The sequence below is a fragment of the Ochotona princeps genome, chromosome 7, assembly GCF_030435755.1.
Source record: "Ochotona princeps isolate mOchPri1 chromosome 7, mOchPri1.hap1, whole genome shotgun sequence".
Taxonomy (NCBI): domain Eukaryota; kingdom Metazoa; phylum Chordata; class Mammalia; order Lagomorpha; family Ochotonidae; genus Ochotona; species Ochotona princeps.
The window spans coordinates 41,694,588-41,718,443 of NC_080838.1; the positions used below are offsets into that span (position 1 = coordinate 41,694,588).

The 23,856-nt window shown below is 42.7% G+C and overlaps 1 protein-coding gene across 1 annotated transcript in view; it reads left to right on the top strand.

Moving 5' to 3' along the window:
* Positions 1 to 23,856, top strand: part of PAPSS1 (3'-phosphoadenosine 5'-phosphosulfate synthase 1) — a 99,592-nt gene that overhangs the window by 40,838 nt on the left and 34,898 nt on the right. The window contains exons 6-10 of the mRNA XM_004594271.2: positions 9,584 to 9,697; positions 10,683 to 10,794; positions 12,826 to 13,031; positions 14,090 to 14,225; positions 20,902 to 21,170. Of these exons, the coding sequence (XP_004594328.1) occupies positions 9,584 to 9,697; positions 10,683 to 10,794; positions 12,826 to 13,031; positions 14,090 to 14,225; positions 20,902 to 21,170 (837 nt within the window). The remainder of the gene's footprint in view (positions 1 to 9,583; positions 9,698 to 10,682; positions 10,795 to 12,825; positions 13,032 to 14,089; positions 14,226 to 20,901; positions 21,171 to 23,856) is intronic.

A 23,856-nucleotide genomic window follows, 5' to 3' on the forward strand; every position in this document is an offset into this window, starting at 1 on the left:
AGGACTTTTCAAAGAATGAAGGTAGGGCATTTGAGAAGTGCTGTCTCCATGGCAATAAGAGCCATAAAGGGAGATTTCTTTGATCCAAGACTCACTTGTACTTCATGTTTACAAGATTCTATATGGAATGATTTTTCTGTGTTCCTTAGGAAGGTATAGTACTGATTTTTGTCACACAAAAGATGTGTTTTTAAATTGATTTACTGGAAAGGCAGAGAGAGTGAGAAAGAGAGAGAAAGAAAAAGAGGTGAGTGATGTAGTTTCAGTCCACTGGTTCCCTGCAACATCTAGGGTGGGGCCAGACTGAGCCAGGAGCTTGAAAATTGATCAAGCTCCCACATGGATGACAGTGACCCAGTCACTGATGCCTCCCAGAGTGTGCATCAGCAGGAATGTAGATTAGAAACAGAGCTAAGATTTTGATACAGGATTCAGTATCTATGCCAGTGCCCACCCACTACACAAAAGACATCTTTTTTTGTATGTTACACACTAGGTATTTTAGGGTGAGTTCTGTGTTACCATGCATGCTTTAGTAAAAGTGTATAGACATGTCATCTATGAACTTTTTTGGTTAAGATTTGTTTTATTTATTTGGGAGTTTTGGAGAAGGGAGAGGAAGGGAGGAAGGGAACGAAGGAGAGAAAAGAGAGAGTGAGAACAAGATATCTAGATATAGATAGATATTGATTGGTTGGTTTTCTGTCTGCGGGTTCACTTCCCAAATGGCTGCCATGGTCCAGGTTGGTCCAGGTTGAAGGCAGGATCCTGGAAATCCATTCATGTCTCCTCTATGGGAGACACTTTGGCCTCTTCAGCCACTTTTTGTAGGGAGCTGGGTCAGAAGTAGAGCAGCTGGGACTCAGACTGGCACTCACAGGGGATGCTGGTATCATCACTGGCAGCAGCGTCTCCTAATGCATACATCCACGACCTCAGCCCCTGTGGACTGTTTCATTTGTTATTTCACGGTGGTGATATAATTGGGATTTATAATAATGATCATTCACACAATGACTCAGTGGCAGCATGTGATCAAAGCATTCTCCTTAGCATGCTTCATTTGGGATGCATAGAATGAAGGAAATAAATTTAAAAACTTTGTGGAAAATGAAATTAATGTAAATTTATTTTGGTCCAAAAATTTTGAATTCATATGTATGGAGAGGTTTTCAAAAAAATCTGTGGGAAATAGCACTTTATGAAAAAAGTATATATGGGTTTTGAAATATGTTGGCACCAAGATAAATGTACATTTTAATCCCATTTCCCCCCTAAGTTTTTTAAAGTACCTTCATAGAAGACACTAACAAATAATGAAGATTTTGTAAATTTAGTTTTTATCCTAACCCTTGAATGGTCACTAGGTGGCCTGCTAGTATTACATTTTAACTTGGTTTGTTATGATTTAAGGAAGTAGGCTTTTTGCTGCTGGTTTTAATCTAAAGTGATATTTTAAAAGCTGTTTTTAAATCTACCAGGAATTCTAGATTTACTAATGCTGTAAATTACTTAAAGGTTTGTCTTTTTGGAAAAGTGATCGTTTGGTGCTCTAAATGGATTTTATGCTGCGCATAAAAGCAGTGTTTGCAGCCCAGTTTTAAGTGGTGCCAGAATATCATTTAGTGTTCATGCTTTAGATGCATGTAGTTTAGATAATAGAAATTTAGTAGTTATATAAAAATGTGAATGGGTCCTGGTATTCAAATCTGTTGAGCAGATTTGACTCAAGGAAAAAGTACAGAAAATACTCAAAGAAAAAATTTAAATGTGGAACCACTGTTTATTAACCTGTTTAGAATGCTTTAGAAAGATCAAGTGAAGGAACAAATCTGAGCTACTATTTTCATGCACTGTTTTTTGTTTTTCTGACCACCAGTTTTTAGGTGAGAACTTAGCATGGTCTTACATTAGATCTTAACCTTATGCCAGTCAACCACCCAGAAATACAACCTGTGGGTGGGAGGGAATTTTGCATAGTGGTTAGGAGCACCTGCATTCCATTTTAGAGTGTCCGGCAACCCTACTTCTCATTCAGCTTCCTGGTCATGTATAACACAGGCGGTGTTCAGGGCCCATGGACTTGTGTCCTTGCTAACTACGGGGTAGACTTGGTTGGCGTTTCAGGTTCCTGCCTTCTGTTTGACTCGTCCCTGGCTACTGGGGGCACTTGGGAAGTGAATCTGTTAAGATCTCTGCCTTGTAAAGTAAAATGAAAAGAAGTGAAAATTTAAAAACAAACTAGGGTACCCATGTTACGTTTTGAAATCAAAGTAGTATTTAGAAATGCATAATTGTTGAATGTTTCTAGACTTACACAGTTCACCTCTAATGAATGGGAGAGTGTGGCTTATTTGCTGATCTTGCCTACCTTAATTGTCAGGTGATATGGAGCCACCAGTGTAGACTTCCTCCTGGCCTGGCTTGTGATGTAGTTTTGTTTTAAAAGAAATGTCCTCCAGTAAAGGGTTTTAGGTGTGCAAGCTGAGGGACACATTATTTGAAATCACTAGCTGGGTTGGTGGAAATTCAGTGCATCCCAAGTAGAATGAGTAGCTCGGTTGGCAGTGACTTTACATTCTTTGTCCAGAGAACTTGTATCTTTTCTTGAGGTTGTGGCTTTGCTCCTTTTAGGTATTTTGTGGTGGTTTTGGAAGCTAAACAGTTTTGCCATTAGATTATGTCAGAAAATGGCTCTGTTTGCATTTTTAAGATCCTTTTTTTGTTTCTCAGAGATCCATTCCCTTTTCTCTGCACACAGAAGCTATGTCGAACTCCACTTCACTGAACGAATGTTCCATGTGCTTCTTGATTTTTGCTGTGTTGACATTTGTTCCACAAATGTTTGCTTCATGTATTTCTTAGAGGAGATAAAGCAACTCAACTCTTGAACTTTTCTTTTGTCGTTGGTTAGGCATAAGAAAAATTTTGTGTTGAAGTTAACAGAGGCCACAAAGCTCAGTTATTGCTGCTGGAGTGCTGAGGATGATAGCACAAGTTAAGCTGCCGCTTGGGATCCTTGTTTGAGTCCCAGCTACTCCGGTTCAAACCCAGCATGCACTTGAGAAGCAGTGGGAGAGACTGCTGTTTGAGTTACTGCTGTCCACGTGGGAGGCCAAGATGGGGTTCCTAGCTGTTGACTTCAGACTGGCGCAGCCCCTGGCTGGGCAGCCAGTTGCAGAAAAACCCAGCAGATGGAAGAGCTCTCTTGCTTTTTCTGACTCTCTGCCTTTCAAATAAGTACATAGATATATCTGAAAATAAATGCTGAAAGGGGAAGAATTTTGTGAAGTACTTGCAATGAAAAAATATTTTGACTCAAAAATCTGAAAGATATTTCCCATTTTTAGAAAAAAAGTGATTATAGGTCTCTGCGCTAATACTTACAAAGCAGCACATTCCTAAAACTACGTTCATGATAGAGCACAGATCCTTTTAAAAATTGGGTTGTGTTCACAATATGGATAGTACTTTGTTTGTATTCCATTAAGCTGTCCTAAAGATACATAGATTTGCTTACAAATTATTTGTACAATTGTTTTTCAACTTGAAGGTATGATTGGAAGGAAACAGATACCTTGAAATGTGTGAGTTTGCAGTGCTTTCTCTGAACGTCCCTGCAGAGGGCACAGAGTCCTGCACCTGGCCATACCTCCAGCACCCAGTGCTGCCTCTGGGGACAGCTCCAGGGTACGGGTTGGTGTATTGTATGCCTAGAGCTGTGCAACGGACAGTGTACAGCTGCCCTTCAGGATCTGTGAGCTGCATCTCATGACTGTGGTTCAGGATACCAGTAAAGATTGAAAGGGGTTGCCAAGTGCTTTCTTGTGGCTCTTCAAAATGGCTGACTATGTCAGTAGTTCGGTGTGGAGGGGAGAGAGGAGCCAACCCCCTCCACAGCATATGGAAATGTACCTGATCCTTAGAGTCATGCAGGCTTCCGACATGGCAAAGAAAGCTGTTTGTGGAGCTGCTCTTGTTGAAGTTGACTTCCTGTTTTCCCAGGAGTCGTTTGTTCCTAGACTGCATATTCTGGTTTCCCAAGTGCTAAGGGATCCACAGCAGCAGAATGGAGGCTGGCGCTCAGGTTCCTCCCAGCAGCATGGTTCAAAAAGATGACTGAAAATCTGTCCGTTAGTCTTTACTAGAATCATTTAGGCCTAACAGCAGTGTTGAACATCTTTAATTTTTGCCTAAAACTTTATCAACACATTGAAAGATAATATGCGATGAGAAACCCTGAGAATTGTAAATGTTTAATAAAACCATGAAAATAAATTGAATAGTTTGTGTGACTGAAGATTTCATGGTTGGTTTGCATGGGTGAATGAGCACGATTTTATTTGGGAGTAGTGTTGGGACTGCAGTTGGAATTCTTTCTTCATTTAACAACTAATTATATGACTTCGGAAAAATAACCGAATAGCTCTGGCTTTGGTTCAGTCATTGGTAAAATGGGAGATAATAATTGTGTCTGCCTCACAGTTGCACTGAGCATTCTATGAGCTGTGTCTGTGGAGGGCTTCGAAAAGTTCTTGGCATATTGCAAGCACATCATAATGATTATTTAATGAGTATGTAAGATATGTTAAGTGCATTGGAAGACAGTATAGCATGGATTTGGGGCAAGTTACTAACGTTTCCTGGGCCCTAATTTCCTTGTCTGTGAAGGTAGCAAGAATTTCTTCCACCTTCAAAGGTAGGGTTGTGTAGACATTAACTGGATTAATATATGAGAAGCCCTTAGAACAAAGTGTGGTGTGTCAGGAAGCATCTGGTTAATGTTTGCCTCTCCTAGTGCAAATGCAAAGTCATTTAAGTGTCACAACAGCCCTGGAGTGTATGTGTGTGTTTGTTTATTTTTATTTGAAAGGCAGATTTACAGAGAGAAGGAGAGACAGAGAGAATGACATCTCCCATCTGCTCTTTTACTCCCCAAATGGCTGCAGGGGCTGGAGTTAGCCCATCCAAAGCCAGGAGCCAGCAACTTCATCCAGATCCCCCGTATAGGTGCAGGAACCCAAGGACCATTTTCCACTGCTTTCCCAGGCCAAAGCAGGGAGCTGCATAGGAAGCAGAGCAGCTGGGACTTGAACTGGTGTCCATATCGGATGCTGGTTCTTGCAGGTGGAGGCTGCCTCTGTGGAGCCATGATGCCAGCCCTCAGATAGCATTGTAACTGCTGTTTCGAACACTCTGGAGGAGGAGACAGGTTTGCAGTCTTAGAATTTGAACTCAGATCTGAAGCACAAACTGCCTGACTGGTCCTTGATTGAGGTCGTTACACTGACCAGGGCGAAAGCATCAGGAATGATTGACCTGGAGACTCCCTGCTGTGTTCTCTCTCTTTTGGTTTTGAAGGTGCTGTTCCCCTAAGTTTTGTGATTCATGGGGCTATTTAATTTTGTGTCTCTGTGGAAAAGTTATCCAGTCCTAATGAATGCCTGAATATGTGTATAACTTTGGTTACTTTTAGTGTCCCCCCGCCCCCGTATGGAAGATTTCATTGTTTTTGTTTTGTTTTGCAGCTGCACAGAATGTGTGTGCCTCAAGGCATCTTTGGGGGCTTTGTTTTACATGTCCAAGAAGTTAATGAGCACATATAGGATGTGGGTGCAGTTCCCTTAATGCATGTCATATTGTTCTAAGAAAAACTGATTTGGCATCTTATTTTTGAGTTGAAGGATTGGCTTTGTACCATTTACCCTATAATTTGAACAGTTGGAAGATAAGATCAGAAAAAAAATATGGTGATAACCATATGTAGAATGTAATGGAGTTTTGTTTTTCTCACTTCTAGATCATATTTTCTGCAGTTTTATCGTTTAAAAAAGCTGAATTGTTTCTGAAATTGGAAGGCATAGGAGGACTTTCAAGTTATTTCTTTAGCTAGATTTCTTATAAAAATTTTATTTTACCTTTATTTGGAAAGAATTACAGATAGAAAGAGAAAGAGAGAAAAACAAAACAAAACAGTGAGAGGTCTTCCATCTGCTGGTTCATTCCCCAGATGACCACAATGGCTGGAGCTGAGCCAGTCTGAACCCAGGAGCTAGGAGCTTCTTCCACGTTCCCTGTTTGGGTGCAGGGTCCCAAGAATTGAGCCATCCTCCACTGCTTTCCCAGGCCATAAACACAGTGCTGGATCAGAACTGGAACAGCCATGACACAAAGTGGTGCACATATGGGATGTTGCACTGCAGGTGGCAGTTTTACCCACTACAACATAGTGTCTGCTACTTTCGCTAGATTTAGAGCCCTTTTTTTTTTTTTGTTACTACAAACAGTTTCCTATTCGGGTGCACAATTACATATGTATAACTTGTGTACATTTATTTATCACTTCTTTGACCCCTTAGCAAAATGTAACCACTAGCGTTTTGTAGCATGGGTTTTTTTGGGAGTAAGGACCCATTAGTGCATGGCTCTAGTATTTGTTTATGCATAGAGAATAGAAGAAGCAACTGGAGCTGTCTTTGATCACTTCCAGTACCCTCAAAAGATGTTTACTCTCAGTATATAGAGTCAGTGGTTTTTGACTATGGACACCTGCTGGGCGCTTAGTTTTGAAACATGATCAGGGAGGTGTAATGCAGCAGGGGCTGTGCAGGGTTTGTGCCTCACACCTGCATTTTTCTGCTTTTTTTACTTGAGCCACAGGCACTCAGGGCAAAGGGGACTCTAGAAAGCACTCTTGCTGTTTGCACTGGGGAGCTGTGGCTGCTGACTTTGCTGGTGGAGTTTCTCTTTTTCATTCTGTCTTTAGATTTTACTGTTTCCCAGTCGTCGTGTTCATACTCTTTTGTACTCTAGGGTTTGTTATGAGAAAGGTCGGGGGCTTGAGGGTACCCCTGGGAGGAGCCTGATTTTCACACACGATTTAGTGAGGGAACAGAGTGAGGAAAGGAGGAGATTCTTTAGGAAATGATTCTTTCTAGATTCTCAGAGTCCCTCAGGGTCCATGTCATAGAGGCACCTAAGGCTTTCATGATTTTTTTTAAAGCTTTGGTGAACGTGTATGGCTCTGCTTTTTTTCATTTTCCTACTGAAGAGATGAAATACAAATTAAAAAGTACTCTCAAAAATATTCTCCAGGAAAATTAGTAAGGACTGTCTTTTAAAACAGACACTTCTGTTAATGCTTTATTTTGAATTGCATTTTTGTGTTCCCTTGCATTTTTAAAACATAGACTTCACCTATTAGGGAAGTTTTAGATTCAAAGTAAAATTGATATCACACAGGCAAACTCATGCAGTGCGTTGCCTTTTTTTTTTTTTAAAGATTTATTCATTTTTATTACAGCCAGATATACACAGAGGAGGAGAGACAGAGAGGAAGATCTTCCGTCTGATGATTCACTCCCCAAGTGAGCCGCAACAGGCCGATGCGCGCCTATCCTAAGCTGGGAACCTGGAACCTCTTCCGGGTCTCCCACGCGGGTGCAGTGTCCCAATGCATTGGGCCGTCCTCGACTGCTTTCCCAGGCCACAAGCAGGGAGCTGGATGGGAAGTGGAGCTGCCGGGATTAGAACCAGCGCCCATATGGGATCCTGGGGCTTTCAAGGCGAGAACTTTAGCCGCTAGGCCACGCCGCTGGGCCCAGCGCGTTGCCTTTTAATTCTGGCCTCTCTGATCTAGCGGTTTTGTGCTTGCCATGGCCAGTAAGCTCATTTCCTAGTGCTAAATACTCTGCCCTTGTCTGATTCTATACCCTTTACTTATCATTCATCAGTGTATCTTGCCTGTTTTCAAGTTTGAGGGCATCATGAATGAAGATTCTAATGGCATCAATTACAGGTTTATGTGCAGATGTAAGTTTTCAGCTTATTTGGGTACATCGAGGAGTGAAGTTGGTGCTTTGCGTGGTGATGAGCATCTAGTTTGGTAACAAGCCACCAAAACTGTGTTCCAAAGTGGCTGTACCATTTTGCGTTTCCATCATCTCTTGTTGCTTCTCATCCTCCAGCAACATTGAGTGTTGCCAGTATTTGAGTTTTTATTCTTTCTGATGTTGTGTTGTGGTATCTTGTTTGAACTTACGGTTCCCCCATACCATGCAGTCTTAAACCTCTTATATACTTATCTGTGCTGAAATAGTGTCTTTTTAGGTCTTTTTCCCACTTAGAAAGTTGAGTTGTTCATTTTTTTCTTTTCTAAAAAATTTACTTACTGTTCTTTTGAAAGAGAGTTAGAGGGTTAAAGGTTTTCCACTTGCTGGTTCACTCCCCCAAATGCCCACAATAGCTGGAACTGGGTCAGGCCAAAGTCAGGGGCTTCTTTTGTGTCTTCCCTGTGGGTGTAGGATCCCTAGCAGTTGGGTCAACCTAGGCTGCTTTCCCAAGTGCATTAACAGAATCAAATGGGAAGCAGAACAGCTAGGACTCGACCTGGTGACCGTGTGGGATGTTGGACACTGTAGGTGGCGGCTTAAGCTTCTGTGCCACAGTGCTGGCTCCCTTTTCTTTCTTGAGATTCAAGAATTCTTTGTGTGTTTTAACTGTCCTTGTTCAGATAAGCTTCTTAAATGTGTTTGTTCCCCATCTGTGGCTTGACTTCTCATTCTCTCGTGCATTACTTTATTTAAATAGCAAAATATTGCTTGGACATGTGTATGAACAGCCCTCAACCAGTGCTAATTTGTATGCTTGTGGACATTACCTCACAGATTATGCCTAAAATATAAAGTGATTGAACATATTTGAATATGTCTGAATGTTTATTTGTTGAAAGTCAGTTTTTGGTGGGAGGTGGGTTTGGCGGGGAGAGAGAGACATAGAGAGATCAATCTTTCATCCATCAGTTCATTCTCAGGATGACTGCAATGGTCAGAGCTACGACAGGCTGAAGCCCGCAAGCCAGGAGCTTCATCTGGGTCTCACATGGCTGCAGGGACCCAACCACTTGGGCTATCTTGCATTGATTTCCGAGGCCGTTAGCAGGGAGCTATAATGGAAGTGGAGTAGCCAGGATACAAACTGGCATCCAGAGGGGATGCCAGCAACGCAGGTTGGTGGCTTTACCCACTTAGCCACAGTACTGGCCCATTTTTTCTGATTGATAACTTATTCCTAAGGTTGCAACAAGTGTTTCTGTTCCACAGCAACCTGTAGAATCTCCAGAAGAGCGACATGTGAGCAGTGTGGATTGTTGTGTCACACGTGTTTCCTCCCAGGACATTTGGGGAAGCTGTAGTCGCCAAGAGCCCATTTCAGGGCTCAGGCTGGCATTGTCCCGACATGTCTGAGTGCCACCTTACAGGAGTAAGGGGTGACTTCAGGGCACGAAGAGGAAGCTGGAATAAAGTGGCTTCATGATATCTTCAAGAAAGTGATGATTATGTTTGAAATTATTTTTTGGGTTCTGAATTCTTTTTAGCATTGCTTCCCTGCTGACATTGCCTTTTGTTTGCAGTTGTGTGCTTTTGTCATACACAAGGAAGCTTCAGAAAAGCTGTGTGAAATTTGTTACTATAAAAAAAAATCTTTTCTGCTTTTGTCGAATCTCAATTTGAACTGTTGATTTTTACCTTTGAAGAACTCCTAAGTTGTTCAATTTTTTAATTCTACTCTCTCTGTGTCATAGGATATTGTACCTGTGGATGCTTCTTATGAAGTAAAAGAACTGTATGTGCCAGAAAATAAGCTTCATTTGGCAAAAACAGATGCAGAAACATTACCAGCACTGAAAATTAATAAAGTAAGTTCTCTGCTGCTTTTAGAACAAATCATACGACTCTATGTATGGTTATTATATTTGGGGACTTTTGCTGAATCACCTAGGTGAAGCATAAACCTAGCCAGCTTCCATTAATACTTCATATAGAACTCTTCAATTGTTCAGCATTCTTCTGGAGTATGCTAGAATCTGCTGGCTTAAAAAAGAGCAGTTTGTTCAGTGAAGAGTACTTTTGTCATAAGATGGGGACTTTGGGTTTTTTGGTGAGTGTACCTGTTTCTTTAAAATTGGCTTAAGGCAGTGGCTGTCACAGCAGTTTCTAGTCTGTCACTGTTCAGATCATCTGGGAACACGTTAGGGAGACCACATCTTGGCCTCAAAGCAGGTAAATGAAATCAGAAATCCTGGGGTTGAAGTGATCTTCATATATTTTTTATAAGATTTATTTATTGATGTGTGTGTTTGGGAGAGGGAGAGAGAGGAAATCAGCTCAGAGATCTTCCATCTGCTGATTCAGTCCTCACATGGCTGCAGTGACGGGTTGGGCCACACTGAAACCAGGAACTCCACCCTGATTTCTCACATGGGTATCAAGTACTTTGACTTCTTCAGCTTCCCTTTCAGGTGCATTAACAGGAGGTTGAAACAGAAGCTGAATAGCCAGGACTTGAACTGGCACTCTCTATAGGATGCCAGCATTGCAAGCAACAGCATAACCTACTGTGATGTACTGCTGTCACCTTCCCCTACCTGTACAATGGTCTGCCTTTTAACAGCCTTTCCATGGATAGCAATACAAATTAATAACTACTGATTTAGAAGATGTTTTCCTTATTAGATCCTCTTGGAGACCCAATGTTACATAAATTTCTGAGGAAAAGGCTTATTTTCCTGGTACCTGTGTTCTCTCTGCTTGTTTTCACTGTTTTCAGATTTCAAAAACTAAAGGCCTTTTGTTCGCTTAACATAGGAAATGGAATTTTTGCTTGAATTTCTGATGTTGTAGGTGGATATGCAGTGGGTGCAGGTGTTGGCAGAAGGCTGGGCAACCCCACTGAATGGCTTTATGAGAGAGAGAGAATACTTGCAGTGCCTTCATTTTGATTGTCTTCTGGATGGTAAGACTTGCTATTCTCAATTCTATTGTATGTGGAAATGACCCGGTTTCGTCCCTGTTCATCATGTGGGTGCTATCCCAGGACTTTGAAATCCAGCAACCCTCACACGTACTCAGCCAGGTCCATGTTATGATCAGTGCCTCAGAATTTCAGGTGAATGAGTCATTGAATAGGTGACTAAGAGCATGGTTCTTCCTATTCTTTTAGAACATCACAAAGCATTGCCATAGAAGTCAATGTCTAGCATGCTGTTACTACATTCCAGCTACCTTTAACTTGATGTTGTTGTATACTGGTTGTGAAATTAATTTACTGCATTAAAGAAAATATTTTCAATTTTACATAATCCAACTAAATTGTTACCAAGTTCTTCTGTATTAGAATTTCTTTCAGGAGGAGGGTGAAACATTAAAAGACATATGCAGTGACTTCAGAAAACTCATGAAAAGCAGAATGGAAGGATAAATTTCATTTGATGAAAAATATTTTTGAAATTCATGCATTTTTTAAAATAATAGGCATTATCCTTGCACTTCATTTCTTGTTTGAAATGCTGATTAGCTTTCATTGTTGTTTGTTGAAGTAGAGACTTATGCATTTATTTATGTGAAAGGCAGAGAGAAAGGGGGAGAGACAGAAGGAGAGATACAGAAAGAGATCTTCCATCTGCTGGTTCACTTTCCAAGTGGTTACAGTGACCAGGGCTGGGCCAGGCCAAAGCCAGGAGCCTGGGACTCCATCTGGATCTCCTGTATGTGGGTGGCAGGGATTCGAGTACTTGGACTATTATTTGCTGCTTTCCTTGGCTCATTTGCAGGAGGTGGATTGAAAGCAGAGCAGTCTCTGCTAGAATTAACCCTCTGGTGTGGGGTGCCAGTGTTGCAAGTGTGGCTTAACTTGCAGTACAGCAAGAACAGTCCCCCATGAACTGTTTAATTTTTTAAAAAATTGCGCAGATTTAAAATATTTTTGCAAGATAAAACTTCATTTTTAGTCCTGTGTGAGCATGAGGATTAAATACTGCATTTTGACTTTCTTCCTTTGAGATAGTGGTAAAGTCTGCTTGCCTAGCAGTGAATTTTTTTTTCCGTTGGGCCTGGTACAAATCTACCTATTACTTTTTCATTTAAACTACCTAATTGGGGTAATTTCAAAAGTAGCCAAGTTTTAAAGTAAGTTTTGCCTAAATTGCCATTGATCTTGTTGATATATTTTGTCCATGGAAGACATGTCATGATTCTCCATAAAGTGTGATATCTTTAGTATATAAATAAATGAAATATGAATGAAAGTACATTTTATCTTTCTAAACTGTGTATGATGGATAGAATGAGAAGCTATTATAGCTTGAAATGTCAGGAATTGAGCCTTTGCCTTTGATCTGACAACACATTTTGGTTGCATGGAACAACCACTGGTTTTGCCTTTGGCCAATAATAGCTGGCATCACTTCCATTCAACTATAATAATAATAATGACAATAACAACAACAATAATACATTTCTGTAGATGTTTTTGTCTTCCTGTCTCAAGAATACCTAAGTATACTCAATATATTCAAGTATATACTTTACTTTTCAGTTGTGGTACTTATGTCATCTTGTTAACCAACAAGGAATTAAATTTTCTTGGAAAGATCTGGCAATATAGTTATTTGTCTTTTCCATGTATTATGGATTCATATGATGTTTTCAGGGACATTGGGCTTAACCAACTGGTCATTCTTTGTTAAGCAATTTTTTTTAATGAAATGGTTTACTGAAGATTTCCTCCCTGGCAAAGACAGTTTGATGAATTGAGATAAGAGTATTACTGTATGCAGGGTTGATTCTCTTGTTACTTTCTTAAGTATAATTCCTGGGGTGGTTTCTTGTTTCTTCCGACCTTGGAGTTTTTTTCCTCTGCCAGTTTTCTTTGCCAGGTACCATCTAACACAGATCCTTTTATTATTGCAGGAATGGAAATGTGGCTGTCGGAAAGACCTGTATAGTAATCAGAGCTGTGTGCCTTCTGTTCTTTTGTGCCCTGCAGGGGGTGTCATTAACCTATCGGTGCCTATAGTTCTGACAGCCACTCATGAAGATAAAGAGAGGCTGGATGGCTGTACGGCATTTTCTCTGGTGTACGAAGGCCGCCGGGTGGCTATTCTTCGCAATCCGGAGTTTTATGAGCACAGGAAAGAGGAGCGCTGTGCCAGACAGTGGGGGACAACCTGCAAGAACCACCCCTACATCAAGGTCCGGAGTAAATCTAGCCGCGGTTTGTGTGGGGATCTACAGGTTGCCTGTTTGTGGACACTTTCAAGGAGATTGATGATATTTTGCAGACATGAGACCTGATCTCAGATTGTGTGTTGAGCGTATGGTTGGTTCTGTCATTTTGGCCCAGCTAAATATTTACTTGATAGTTATTTGAAACATATCTACTATGATTTGCCAGATGCTGGGCTGGGTGCTGGATCTGGGAAGGTAGGACTGAGAACATGACAGGCACAGGGTTTATATTGTTGGCATTCCCAGTTCAGCAGTGGGAGCCCTTGTGAATCATGTACCCCCAGTGAGAAGGGGTACTCTGGGAGCCCAGGCCAAAGCAGTTGGTTCTTTCTTAGCTTTATATGTTGCATTTCTGGTATGAAAGCTGAACATGGTTCGTCTTCCCCAAAGTGGCTCATTTACATTGTGTATCGAGTGTGGAGTGTTGTTGCTGATGTGTCACATTTCTCCATTTTTGTTAGGTATTACAAGGTACACTGAGATTTAGAAGGTAGGTAGGTTGTTGATACAGAAGGCAAAGCAGCGTGCGGAACAGGGTAGGCTAGTGGTGCGTGGTGGACAGGTCCTGGGGGGCACCATCTACTTTCATATGCAGGAGGAAGATGAATGATGGAAGGAGTTTCAGGTAGCATGGGGAGTACTAGGCTGAACTTGTGGCTAATACAGCAATCAGTACTCGGAAATCATGATCAGAGAACACAGGGCTGGTTGAGCCAGGATCACCAATCACCCCACTAATCAGCACAAGGCAGTCATGCAGAGTGCTTGTGTTACTGGGGTAACCATTCACATTAGCTTTGTTTACTTTGCATGTGTAAATACTGAAAATTGTTTCACAAGCTCTGTGAGAGATTACAAAATAGATTCTGATTCTCCATCACTTGTTAATCTCCATTCAGATAAGCCGTTTCAGATTTACCATTAACTGTGAGAGTTTACCAATGTATTTAGCATGTTGAAAGCAATGTTCTTATTGTAGTCTTGCTATGTATTTAAAAATGTTTTCTTTTTGTTTCTAACAGATGGTTATGGAACAAGGAGATTGGCTGATTGGAGGAGATCTTCAAGTCCTAGACCGAATTTATTGGAATGATGGTCTGGATCAGTATCGTCTTACTCCTACTGAGCTAAAGCAGAAGTTCAAAGATATGAATGCGGGTAAGATGTGTGCCTAAATATGTAATATGAGGCAACTTGGAGAGAGTTCTAGCAGGTATTTTCTAGCGCTTCCAAAATGTAAAACAGCATAACGATTGCTAGTGAGTGTAAACTTAGCAGTGTACTCTATAAGGAAAGGCAGTTAAAACCTAACTGTGCAGTTTCATTATATTAGTATAATTTGATCTAATACTGCATTGCATATGGAATTGAAGGTGGATGCCGGTAACAAATTGACCTTTGTGTGTTTATTATAAGATGTGTGTTAAAGCTGAACAGGGGAATGAGTAATGACTGATATAACCCAATTACAGCACCCCATTCTCTGTTGTCAGTATGTGATTTAAGATCAGTGTCATGTCCATTCTGGCTGGTGAGATATATAGAGGGACTTCTGGGAAAGATTTCCCTTCATGACAAGACACATGTCATGGTATCCCAATCTCACCTTCCCCTGTCCCTGAATAAAAACCAGTTCCTTTACCTGCCTTCCTACCATTCTTTTTCTTCCTGCTTTTGGTATTGTGCATTTGGAGCTCCTGCAGCCGTTTTTTATCCATGACAGTTCCACAGATGCTAGCACATGTTCTAAAACAATTACTGATATGATTTTGAAGTCCTCTATCTCCAGATTTATTATTCGAAGAAGGGATGTATTTTTAAATTATGTAAGACACTTCTCTTTGAGCCTTTTGTGACTTGCATCCAGAAGCATGTGATGGTTTATTACATGTATATTTCTTTTTTTTTTCCCCTTGGCAAACAGAGACATGTTTAATTGAGAACTTGCTGAGACCACCTTATTTAACTTGTTGCCAAAATTTGAAATCATATCTGGAATATGTTGGTAAATTATTTTTTGGCACTGTTGAGGGATCGTATCAAGGAACTTTTTGGTTCCTAATTACGAGCTTTTGTATTACATCTGTTCTGCACTCTTCTGGTGAGCCAAACATTTTAAGTCATTTAGAGAATTTCTTGCATAATAAGCGATTGCAAGTTTGTTTAAAGTAGCTGAGAGCCAGTTATTAGCCTTACATCAAACAACAACGATTTCTGGTGTTGCTTTGTTTACTTTTCCACTTCAGGCAAGGGCAAATAAGCAACAGACCAAGGCGTTTGCTTTGTAGTTCCTGCTCAGTCTTTCAGGAAGCCCATGGCAAGCCAACTATTTGAGTTTTAGGGTGAGAAAGCCTGCGATTTCTTCTCTCTTTTCTCCTACTCCTTTCATCTTAGAAGTAATTGTGATTAGCCCAGGTGGGCCATTGTCCTTTGTGTGTTAGTGCAGTCAGCTGGCCTGTTCTAGACAGTTCTGTGGCTGGAAGGCTTGAGAGGCTTCAGCGACTGCAAGGTGAGACTTTTCCAGATGGCAGGTTCACTGCGTTGCTGAGAATTGACCCATATCCTGGCGGGAAAGAATGAGCTTCACTTAAGCCAAGTAAAGAGCCTGTTAACATTTATCACACATGGAGTGTCGATGTCTTGCTGATTACAGGGGGAAAAGTCAACACAGTTTCTTTAAATTAGTGCCTAGCAGTATGTTGTGTAGTAAATGGAGAACACTTTGTGAGGCCTTTGAATTATACACTGTATTTTAACTGAATGAGTGGAGATGTTAGAAGGATAGTGTAGGCAAGGCTGGCAGGAGCAGAAGCCTGTCTGTGAAGTCTGTGTGCTTTCCTGACTGACCCGCAGCAAGCTGGAGATGTTGTGGTCTGAGATTGGATGAGGGGAGCCTCTCTCAGTCAAGGTCCCAGCAGGAGATGGGGGCCCTCCCTCAGGTGATGCTGTGGACATACTTTAGCAGAGGGAATGTGTAGAAAAGACAGGGTTAGGGAAGCCCACAGGTGGGACTGTTAAGGCCCCCAGGAACCTGCAGCATAATGGGACAAGAGGAAACTCTGCCCGGTGAGGTGGGAGCTGCAGCCGTGAGGGGTGCTGGGCCAGAGTGAGCTGTTGGGGAAGTTGGCACAGGCTGAATGAGTTGTGTGCCATGGGGCTTGAGCTCTGCCAGTAGCCTTTCTCCCTCTGCTCACTGCTCCTGTTTCCTGTCCTGGAAATGGGAGGATACCCCAAGGGGACCTCCACCCTCTCTAGTCTAGGGCAGCATAAAACAAACTCAGGGGGAGTAGAGAATAAACATAGAGCTGGGTTGGCCAAAAGTCTTATGTGGTGCGTGGTTCACTTCATTTGAAAGCATTTGTAGTGTGACGGTAGGAAACTGTCCATTTCCACCATTCTTTGGGGTGATGCCGAGAATCCCAGGCTATGAGAAATTCTAGTGAATGCCTTCCTCAGTGGCCTCTTAGCGTTTCCTCCCCTGTCATAGCTTACTTAAAAGATTGATAATTCTGGGCTGGCACAGTGGCTTATCAGGGTAATCTCTTGCCTGCAGTACCAGCATCCCATATGGGCATCAGGATGGCCCAATTCCTTGGGCCCCTGCACCCATGTTGGAGATCTCGAGGAAGCTCCTGGCTCCGTTTCCAACCAGTCCAGCTTTGGCCATGGTGAATGTATGCGGAATGAACCAGTAAATAGAAGATTTCTCTCTCTTTTTGCTCCCTCTCCCACTCTTCCTTTGTCCTTCTCTGTAATTCTTACTTTCAAGTAAATAAATAAGTCTTAAAAAACAAAACAAATGACTGATAACTCATGAGAGTTATGGAGCAGAATCTTCTGTATTCCCAACTTCTTTTTAAAAAAATTCCCCCAAACACAGATGGGCATGTGCACGTGCACACACACACCCATTCTCTCTCCCCCTCTCTCTCCCTGACAACTGTGGAACTACACCAGAACCATCTTGATCAGCTGCCATATTGGTTGCGGGAAATCTGAGATACCTGGTCTTGGAGCTTAGGGGTGGATAAAATAGCAGATGGGTCTTGGAGGCCACTGAAAGAGGAGGCCAAACCACTCACTGATGTATGTAGGACAGAGAAGTGAGGAGAAGGGGGCAGACAGCAGTGATCACTCTGGGTTCTGTGATTGGGATGCGTGCTGGGACTCCGAGACTGTGTTGAAGCTCAATTCTCAAATTATCTGGGGAAAGGGGATCAGGATTTGGGAGAGTTTCCTGGACATCACCCCATTGATTCAGTCCTTGAACTGCAGTGTCCTGGCATATACCTGACAGTTACAGAGCCACCACTGCCCCTGCCAGCCTCACTACTGGACAGCATAATTGTGGAGCATCCTGCAGTAACCCAGGGGAGTCAGCATTTCTGCTTCTCCCACCAAAAGGAGATGCTCAGAAGGATCTCCCCACATTCTTCCCACTTAGCTGCTGTAAGGAAAGAACTTAGACTTAACTTTGTTTCTGAAGTGTGTGGTTCCTGTGCTAGGTAGGGCAGGATCCAGAGGAGAGGGCAAGAACCCCTCATGCTGGAAATCCTTCAATTGCAGGAGAAAGAAAAAGGTTTGGAGGCTTGACCTGAGTTTGACTTCTAATGTGACAATGACAGTGAAGGTGGAAGAACTGAATGAATGGAGGAAGGGAATGAGCAATGTGTATCAACATGTTTTTCATAATCAGTCTCTGTTATTGATGAATTAGAGGATAAGGGCTTAGAGATATGGCTAAGGGAAGCCATCTGTGTGTGAGCAATAATTGCATCCAGGTGAAGGGGCAAGTTTCCTGAATGAGGATGTAGAGGAAGAATTTCACAGGCCCAGCAATGCACCCTGTTGCTCCAAGAGGACCCTGGGATGTCAGAAACAGGTAGTTAGACTGAAGTGGCCAAGCAGAGTGTGAAACATCATGTATATTAGATGCTAATTGTACGCCAAAAGAAGTAAGAGAATGCGAATAACCAAAGAACAGCAAAAGAGAGTAATAGTAAGACAATATATTTGTGAATGACTTTCCCCTTAGATTTTCTTGTTCTAAAGATACACTTTTCTTGTGAAGGCAGAGTTACAGTGAAAGAGATTTGCTGTCTGCTGGCTCATACCCTAAATGACCATAATAGCTGGGGCTGTGCGTGGTCAAAATCAAGAGCCAGGAGCTTCTTCTGGATCTCATGTGGGTACAGGGGTTCAGGGACTTGGAACATCCACTGCTGCTTTCCCATGCATATTAGGGAGCTGGATTGGAAGTGAAGCAGCTGGTTCTCAAACCAGTACCCATATGGGATGTTGGTATTCCAGGCCCCTCCTCTCACATTTTCTTCATGATTTTTATTTCAAACAACTAAAGGTGACAGATGAAACAAAAAGATCAGTGTCATGGCTCATAGGCCTTAAGGCTCTGAAGACAGAATTTCATGGCGGAGGCAATGGGAAGTTCAAGACCATGTGAACAGGAATGCACCTGTTTGGCAATGAGGAACTGATTTACCAAGTGAATTCATGTCTGCCGGACTTGGAGGGAATGACGTTCCCTTTTAACTTGCACTTTTTAGTCTCCCGTTAGTGAGTGCTTAATTTCTTTTCTGGCTGTATTGCAAGCTCCTGGGAACAGCTTGGCTGGGTCTGGACTGTCATCTTGTCCCCAACTAGTTCCTCCCCTGCCCTTGCCCACTCTGGGAGCTGTGTAGAGGCAGGATTGGGGAGGGAGTCCAGCTAAAGGGCTAAGTCCTGTGAGGAGACAGGGTATGGCTGTGCATGTCAGCAACAGAAAATAGAGTTGTACTTCATTGCTTGGGGAGGGTGGAGCAGGCAAGCAGTAGAAGATCGGAGGTAGGTGATGCTGCTGTTGTACTCTGGGTATGGAGCAGGACCAAGGGTGCAATAGTGCCTGGCCGGCAAGAGCTGCATTTGAGGTGAACAGGGACTTTTGAAGGCAGGTAGAGAGATGGTCTGAGCTGTGGGGAGAAATGCAGATGTGCAAGTCACTCCCATGGGGAGCCCTGCTCAGTAGCCCCAGGCACGAGGCTGCAGGATGGGGAAAGGTTTCAGGGAAGGACAACATCTGTCTGCTGTTGTCACACAGTGTGACCTGACTTACCAGTGTGCAGGTTGTGTGAGCCTGTCCGGTATCCAGAGGGACAGATGGATTCTTGGGTGGGACGAATGGAAGCAATGGAAGTGGTGTTGGCTGAGGTGGTGACAGCCATCTTGGATGGGAGCTGAGGGAACATGCCCCTGGCCAGGTGCCCTGAAGTGTTGTCCCTCCTCTCTGCCTGCCACGCTGCTGCCTGTCAGCCTTGCACAGTACCTTACACTGCTTGTTTGTAGAATGTTACCGCTGGCTTCACTTTTCACTCATGAGCCTAGTTTTGGTGCTCAGTGTCCCTTTTTAGGAGGCATGCGGAATTTGGCATCACCATCTGGGCCAGCATAGATAGGATGCACGCTTCCACACCTCCCTCACACCAGTCTTTACTTCACCTCAGCATGTTCTATCTTCCTGAGGTCAGTACCCTGGAGCCTGAAGGTTAGATCTGGCCTGTGGCCAGTTTTTGTAAATGAAGCTTTATTGGAAAACAGCCACGCTTGCTGATTGGTGCATTATGTATGGCTGTTTTTGTACCATGATCGTCGTGGTAAAAACTGCATTTCACGGCTGGAATAGGGACCTTGTAGCCTACAGGGATTAAAATATACATTGTGGCACCTTTACAAAAGGAGTTTGCCTTATGCGTGGTCTTGACAGCTTTATTATGTACTGCACTGAGGCCAGGCCCAGAGACAGAAAGCTAGATAGAAATAAAAATTATGAATATTAAAATTAACCTTTGGCCTTCTCTAAGCACAGCAGAAGCATTCATTGATGCTTAATAATAGAAGCAGTGTTTCAGGGCAGTTTATAAGGATGAGGCAGCATAAAGGGAGGGTAGAGAGGCAAGAGATACAATGTGGCAATAAAAGTTACGCAAGAATCAGAATGACAGATTAAGCCAGGAGAAATAATTGCCTAAATTGAAGAATATTAGTTCTGCTACCCAGGAGACACTTTTCATCTGTTCTGTTGAAAGGCAGGGTCGGAAGTGAACTTGCTTTTTGATCTGGGGCAGGGGAGTTTGGGACTCCTAGGAAATGGTCAGAAGAGTTTTTTTTTTTTTTTTTTTTTTTTTTTTTTTAAGATTTTATTGTTATTGGAAAGCCGGATATACAGAGAGGAGGAGAGACAGAGAGGGAGATCTTCCGTCTGATGATTCACTCCCCAAGTGAGCCACGTGAGCCAAGTGAGCCGCAACGGGCCATTACAGCGCCGATCCGAAGCCGGGACCAGGAACCTCTTCTGGGTCTCCCATGCGGATGCAGGGTCCCAAAGCCTTGGACTGTCCTCGACTGCTTTCCCAGGCCACAAGCAGGGAACTGGATGGGAAGTGGAGCTGTTGGGATTAGAACTGACGCCCATATGGGATCCTGGGGCTTTCAAGGCGAGGACTTTAGCCGCTAGGCCACGCCGCTGGGCCCCAGAATTTTTTGATCTTGGATGTCCATATGTAGGGCAAAATTTGAAGTAAATTCCAAAGGACAGAAAAATATCCAGGTCTGTGTCTCTCCTCCCATTCAGAGCAGTCCAAGCTAGAGCTTCATCTGGGCTCCTATGTGTGCAGGGGACCAAGAACTTGGGCCATTTTTTCCTGCTTTCTAAGTTACGTTGGCAGGACCAGCTTGAATTTAGAGTATGCATATATTCGCTCCATCTTGGTATCAAGCTTCAAGGAAGAGTGCTCACCTTTGAGAAATGTACTCTGCTTAACTCTTAACATTCTCTTTTCAGATGCTGTCTTTGCTTTCCAGTTACGCAACCCAGTGCACAATGGACATGCTCTGTTAATGCAGGACACTCACAAGCAGCTGCTCGAGAGAGGGTACCGGCGACCAGTCCTCCTCCTCCATCCTCTTGGAGGCTGGACAAAGGATGATGATGTTCCTTTGATGTGGCGCATGAAGCAGCATGCTGCCGTGCTCGAGGAAGGCATCCTGAATCCTGAAACCACCGTGGTGGCCATCTTCCCATCTCCTATGATGTATGCGGGGCCAACTGAGGTAGGCTGCTCTTCAGGTTTTCATGCAGTGACAACAGCCACTCCCATCAACACAGCTTGTGTCACTGACAGATGACACTGATTTTTCTCTAATGTGTAGATGTGTTCCAAACACTTGGCATACCTGGAGGTTGACTCCCAGGAGATCGCTTCTTGGGAAAGGGAAGGAAGGGAGAGATTCCTGATATTGTTAATGTGATTTCCCCTGCAGAGACAGGAGTAGGACAGCTGCGAGGTTGGGAGATGGGTTCGTCTTGTGAGTGCTGGCTCAGCAGCATAGGCAGAGCTCAGCCACACAGATCACATTTCGTTTACAAAGACCCCAGGGCTGCTTTTTGCTTCTTCTATATTTTGTAAGAGCTCAAGGGATTTCAATGAGAAGAAAAGTTTGGTATCTTTAAAAAGAAATCATTCAAGAGACATTCTTCAGCTCTTTGTGAAGGACTAAAACATAATGGAGTCAGGTTATGAACCTGCTTCTTGATACTTAGGGAGGATTCTGGAATTTGTGGTGGACAGAAAGGATGTTTGAGATCTTTTTTTATCTATCCACAAAGAACAATTCTTAATTCGATTTTGTCTTCTGGAGTGGATTCTCAAAAAGTATTTGTTGAATGAATAAATAAATCAACAAATGACCTCAGAAACAGTGGGTGGGAAATTCCCAGCCAGCTTCTGATTTGAGTTTTATAGATAAAGGAATGGAATGTATCCTATCACATTTTTATTCTTGCCTTAGAGGGAGGTGAGTTCATTTAGGTTAGTCTGGGAGACAAAGTCTTTTAAAAAGGATTTTTAATAATTGAGCTGCATAAACTCTGTGATATCTTAGTGGGAAGGTCAGGGGGGAACTGAAGAAGGGAGTCCAAGTGCGTTTGCCTGTTTGGGTTCAGGCCTAAAAATTTTTATTGGAGTTTCGTTGTCAGGTTATATGCTCTGTTACCTCTTTATCCAAGAAAAACAGACAAAACCCGGCAGAAACAATAAAGTAAAAGTTTAAACTGTATTTGACTCTTTTAGATCCAGCCTAAATAATGTTAACTTATGTTCTCCCTTTGCTGGTTTAATGCTTGTTTGTTAGGATTGGCCCTTGGATGGCCCACTAGACCCCTGTGACCTTAGTTCTTGTATCGCAAAGAATAGCAACCAGTGTTGTTTTGGAAATAAAGTTAGAATTTTTTTTAAAAGGCTTGTCTTTATTTATTTGAAAGGCTGTGCTGAGCATGAGAGCCCTTCCATCTGCTGGTTTACTCCCCAAACGGCTACAGTGGCTAGAGCAGGTCCAGGCTGAATCTAGGAGCCAGAAACTTCTCTGGGTCTCCCACATTTGTTCAGGGATCTAAATGCTTGAGCCATCCTCCTCTACTTTCCCAGTCACGTTACCAGGGGGCTGGATTGGAGGTGGTGTGGCCAGGACTTGAATTGTCCATATGAGGTAGGATCATCACAGGCAGCGGCTTAACTTACTATTCCACAATGTTGGCCACCAGAGAGAGTTTTTTTTATGGTCGTTTCCCCAACCTCTGTTTTTGATGTTGGCAATATCATTATCTAAGAAATTATTTCATCTGAAATTCTGTTGAATATTAGGATGAACTTTTTTTAAATGTAAAAGTAACCCAGATGAGGTTAGGACAGAAATGGTCAGTCACCTCATTAATGCCAATCAGCAAAGTGAAGTAATTTACCTTCCCTATTTAGGATCTATTTTGTCTACTTTCTGCTTTTCATAGCTTATCTGCAAGTGGGAGAGATAAGAAATGTTATCAACTAAACAAATTAAAAACTGCAATTAAAGTGGGGAGAATGAGGAGGGTAGATGAAATAATAAAAGTAGCTGTCTATAGTACAAACTGTATCTTTCCTCAAGGGAATACCAAAAAGGATCAGGCAGGCTGTTTTTATAAATTAGATTTGTATGTCTTCTAGCATTAGCACAAGCTATATTTCTAAGGGGAGATCCATGAAGAAAGGTGTCCAAAGGCACCTGCAGGTACAGGCTGGCTTTCCTTAGAGGCGTCCCCACTGCAAGGCAGTGCCTGAGTTGTGTTGTTGGAAAGAGGAGATTACTTTCCTCACCTCCCTCTCAATTCTTGGTTGAAATGCAAAAGACGGACTAATGAGAGAAAAGCATAGCAATTATTTAATACCAGTCTAACATGGGACAGGCACCTTCAGAAATGAAGACCCAAAGAAATAAGGAAGGCTGTGCGTTTATTTTGATGCTTAGACTTGATGAATAGTGGCTGCTTGATTACTGGTGTGATTGGACCGAGGGGAATAATCGAATGGTAGTAAGCAGAGACAAGAGACTTAACAAGACCTGACTGTTCAGATTTTGTGTGTGTGTGTGTGTCCCTGTGTCTTCAGCGTTCCTTTCCCCTGGGTTTGGGGAGGGCCAGCCCCTGGAATAAGGGTCTAAGATTTCAGTGGGGGAACAACTGGGTTTTGTGGTATAACTCCAGGGAGAACTGTTAAGTTAGTTAGTGAGACTGGACTTCCTGCTTCTGTTTGCTGAAATGCCAAGGGGTCATATTCTGGGGCTAGCATGTCCTGAAACTCATCAATTTCCTAATTCGGACAGGACCTTTTCTTCACTACCCAACCAGAACATGGTTTAGCACAAATAGTGAAAAGACTGTAGTCAGGGAATCCAGATGTGGTTCCAGGGCTGATTTGTCATCAGC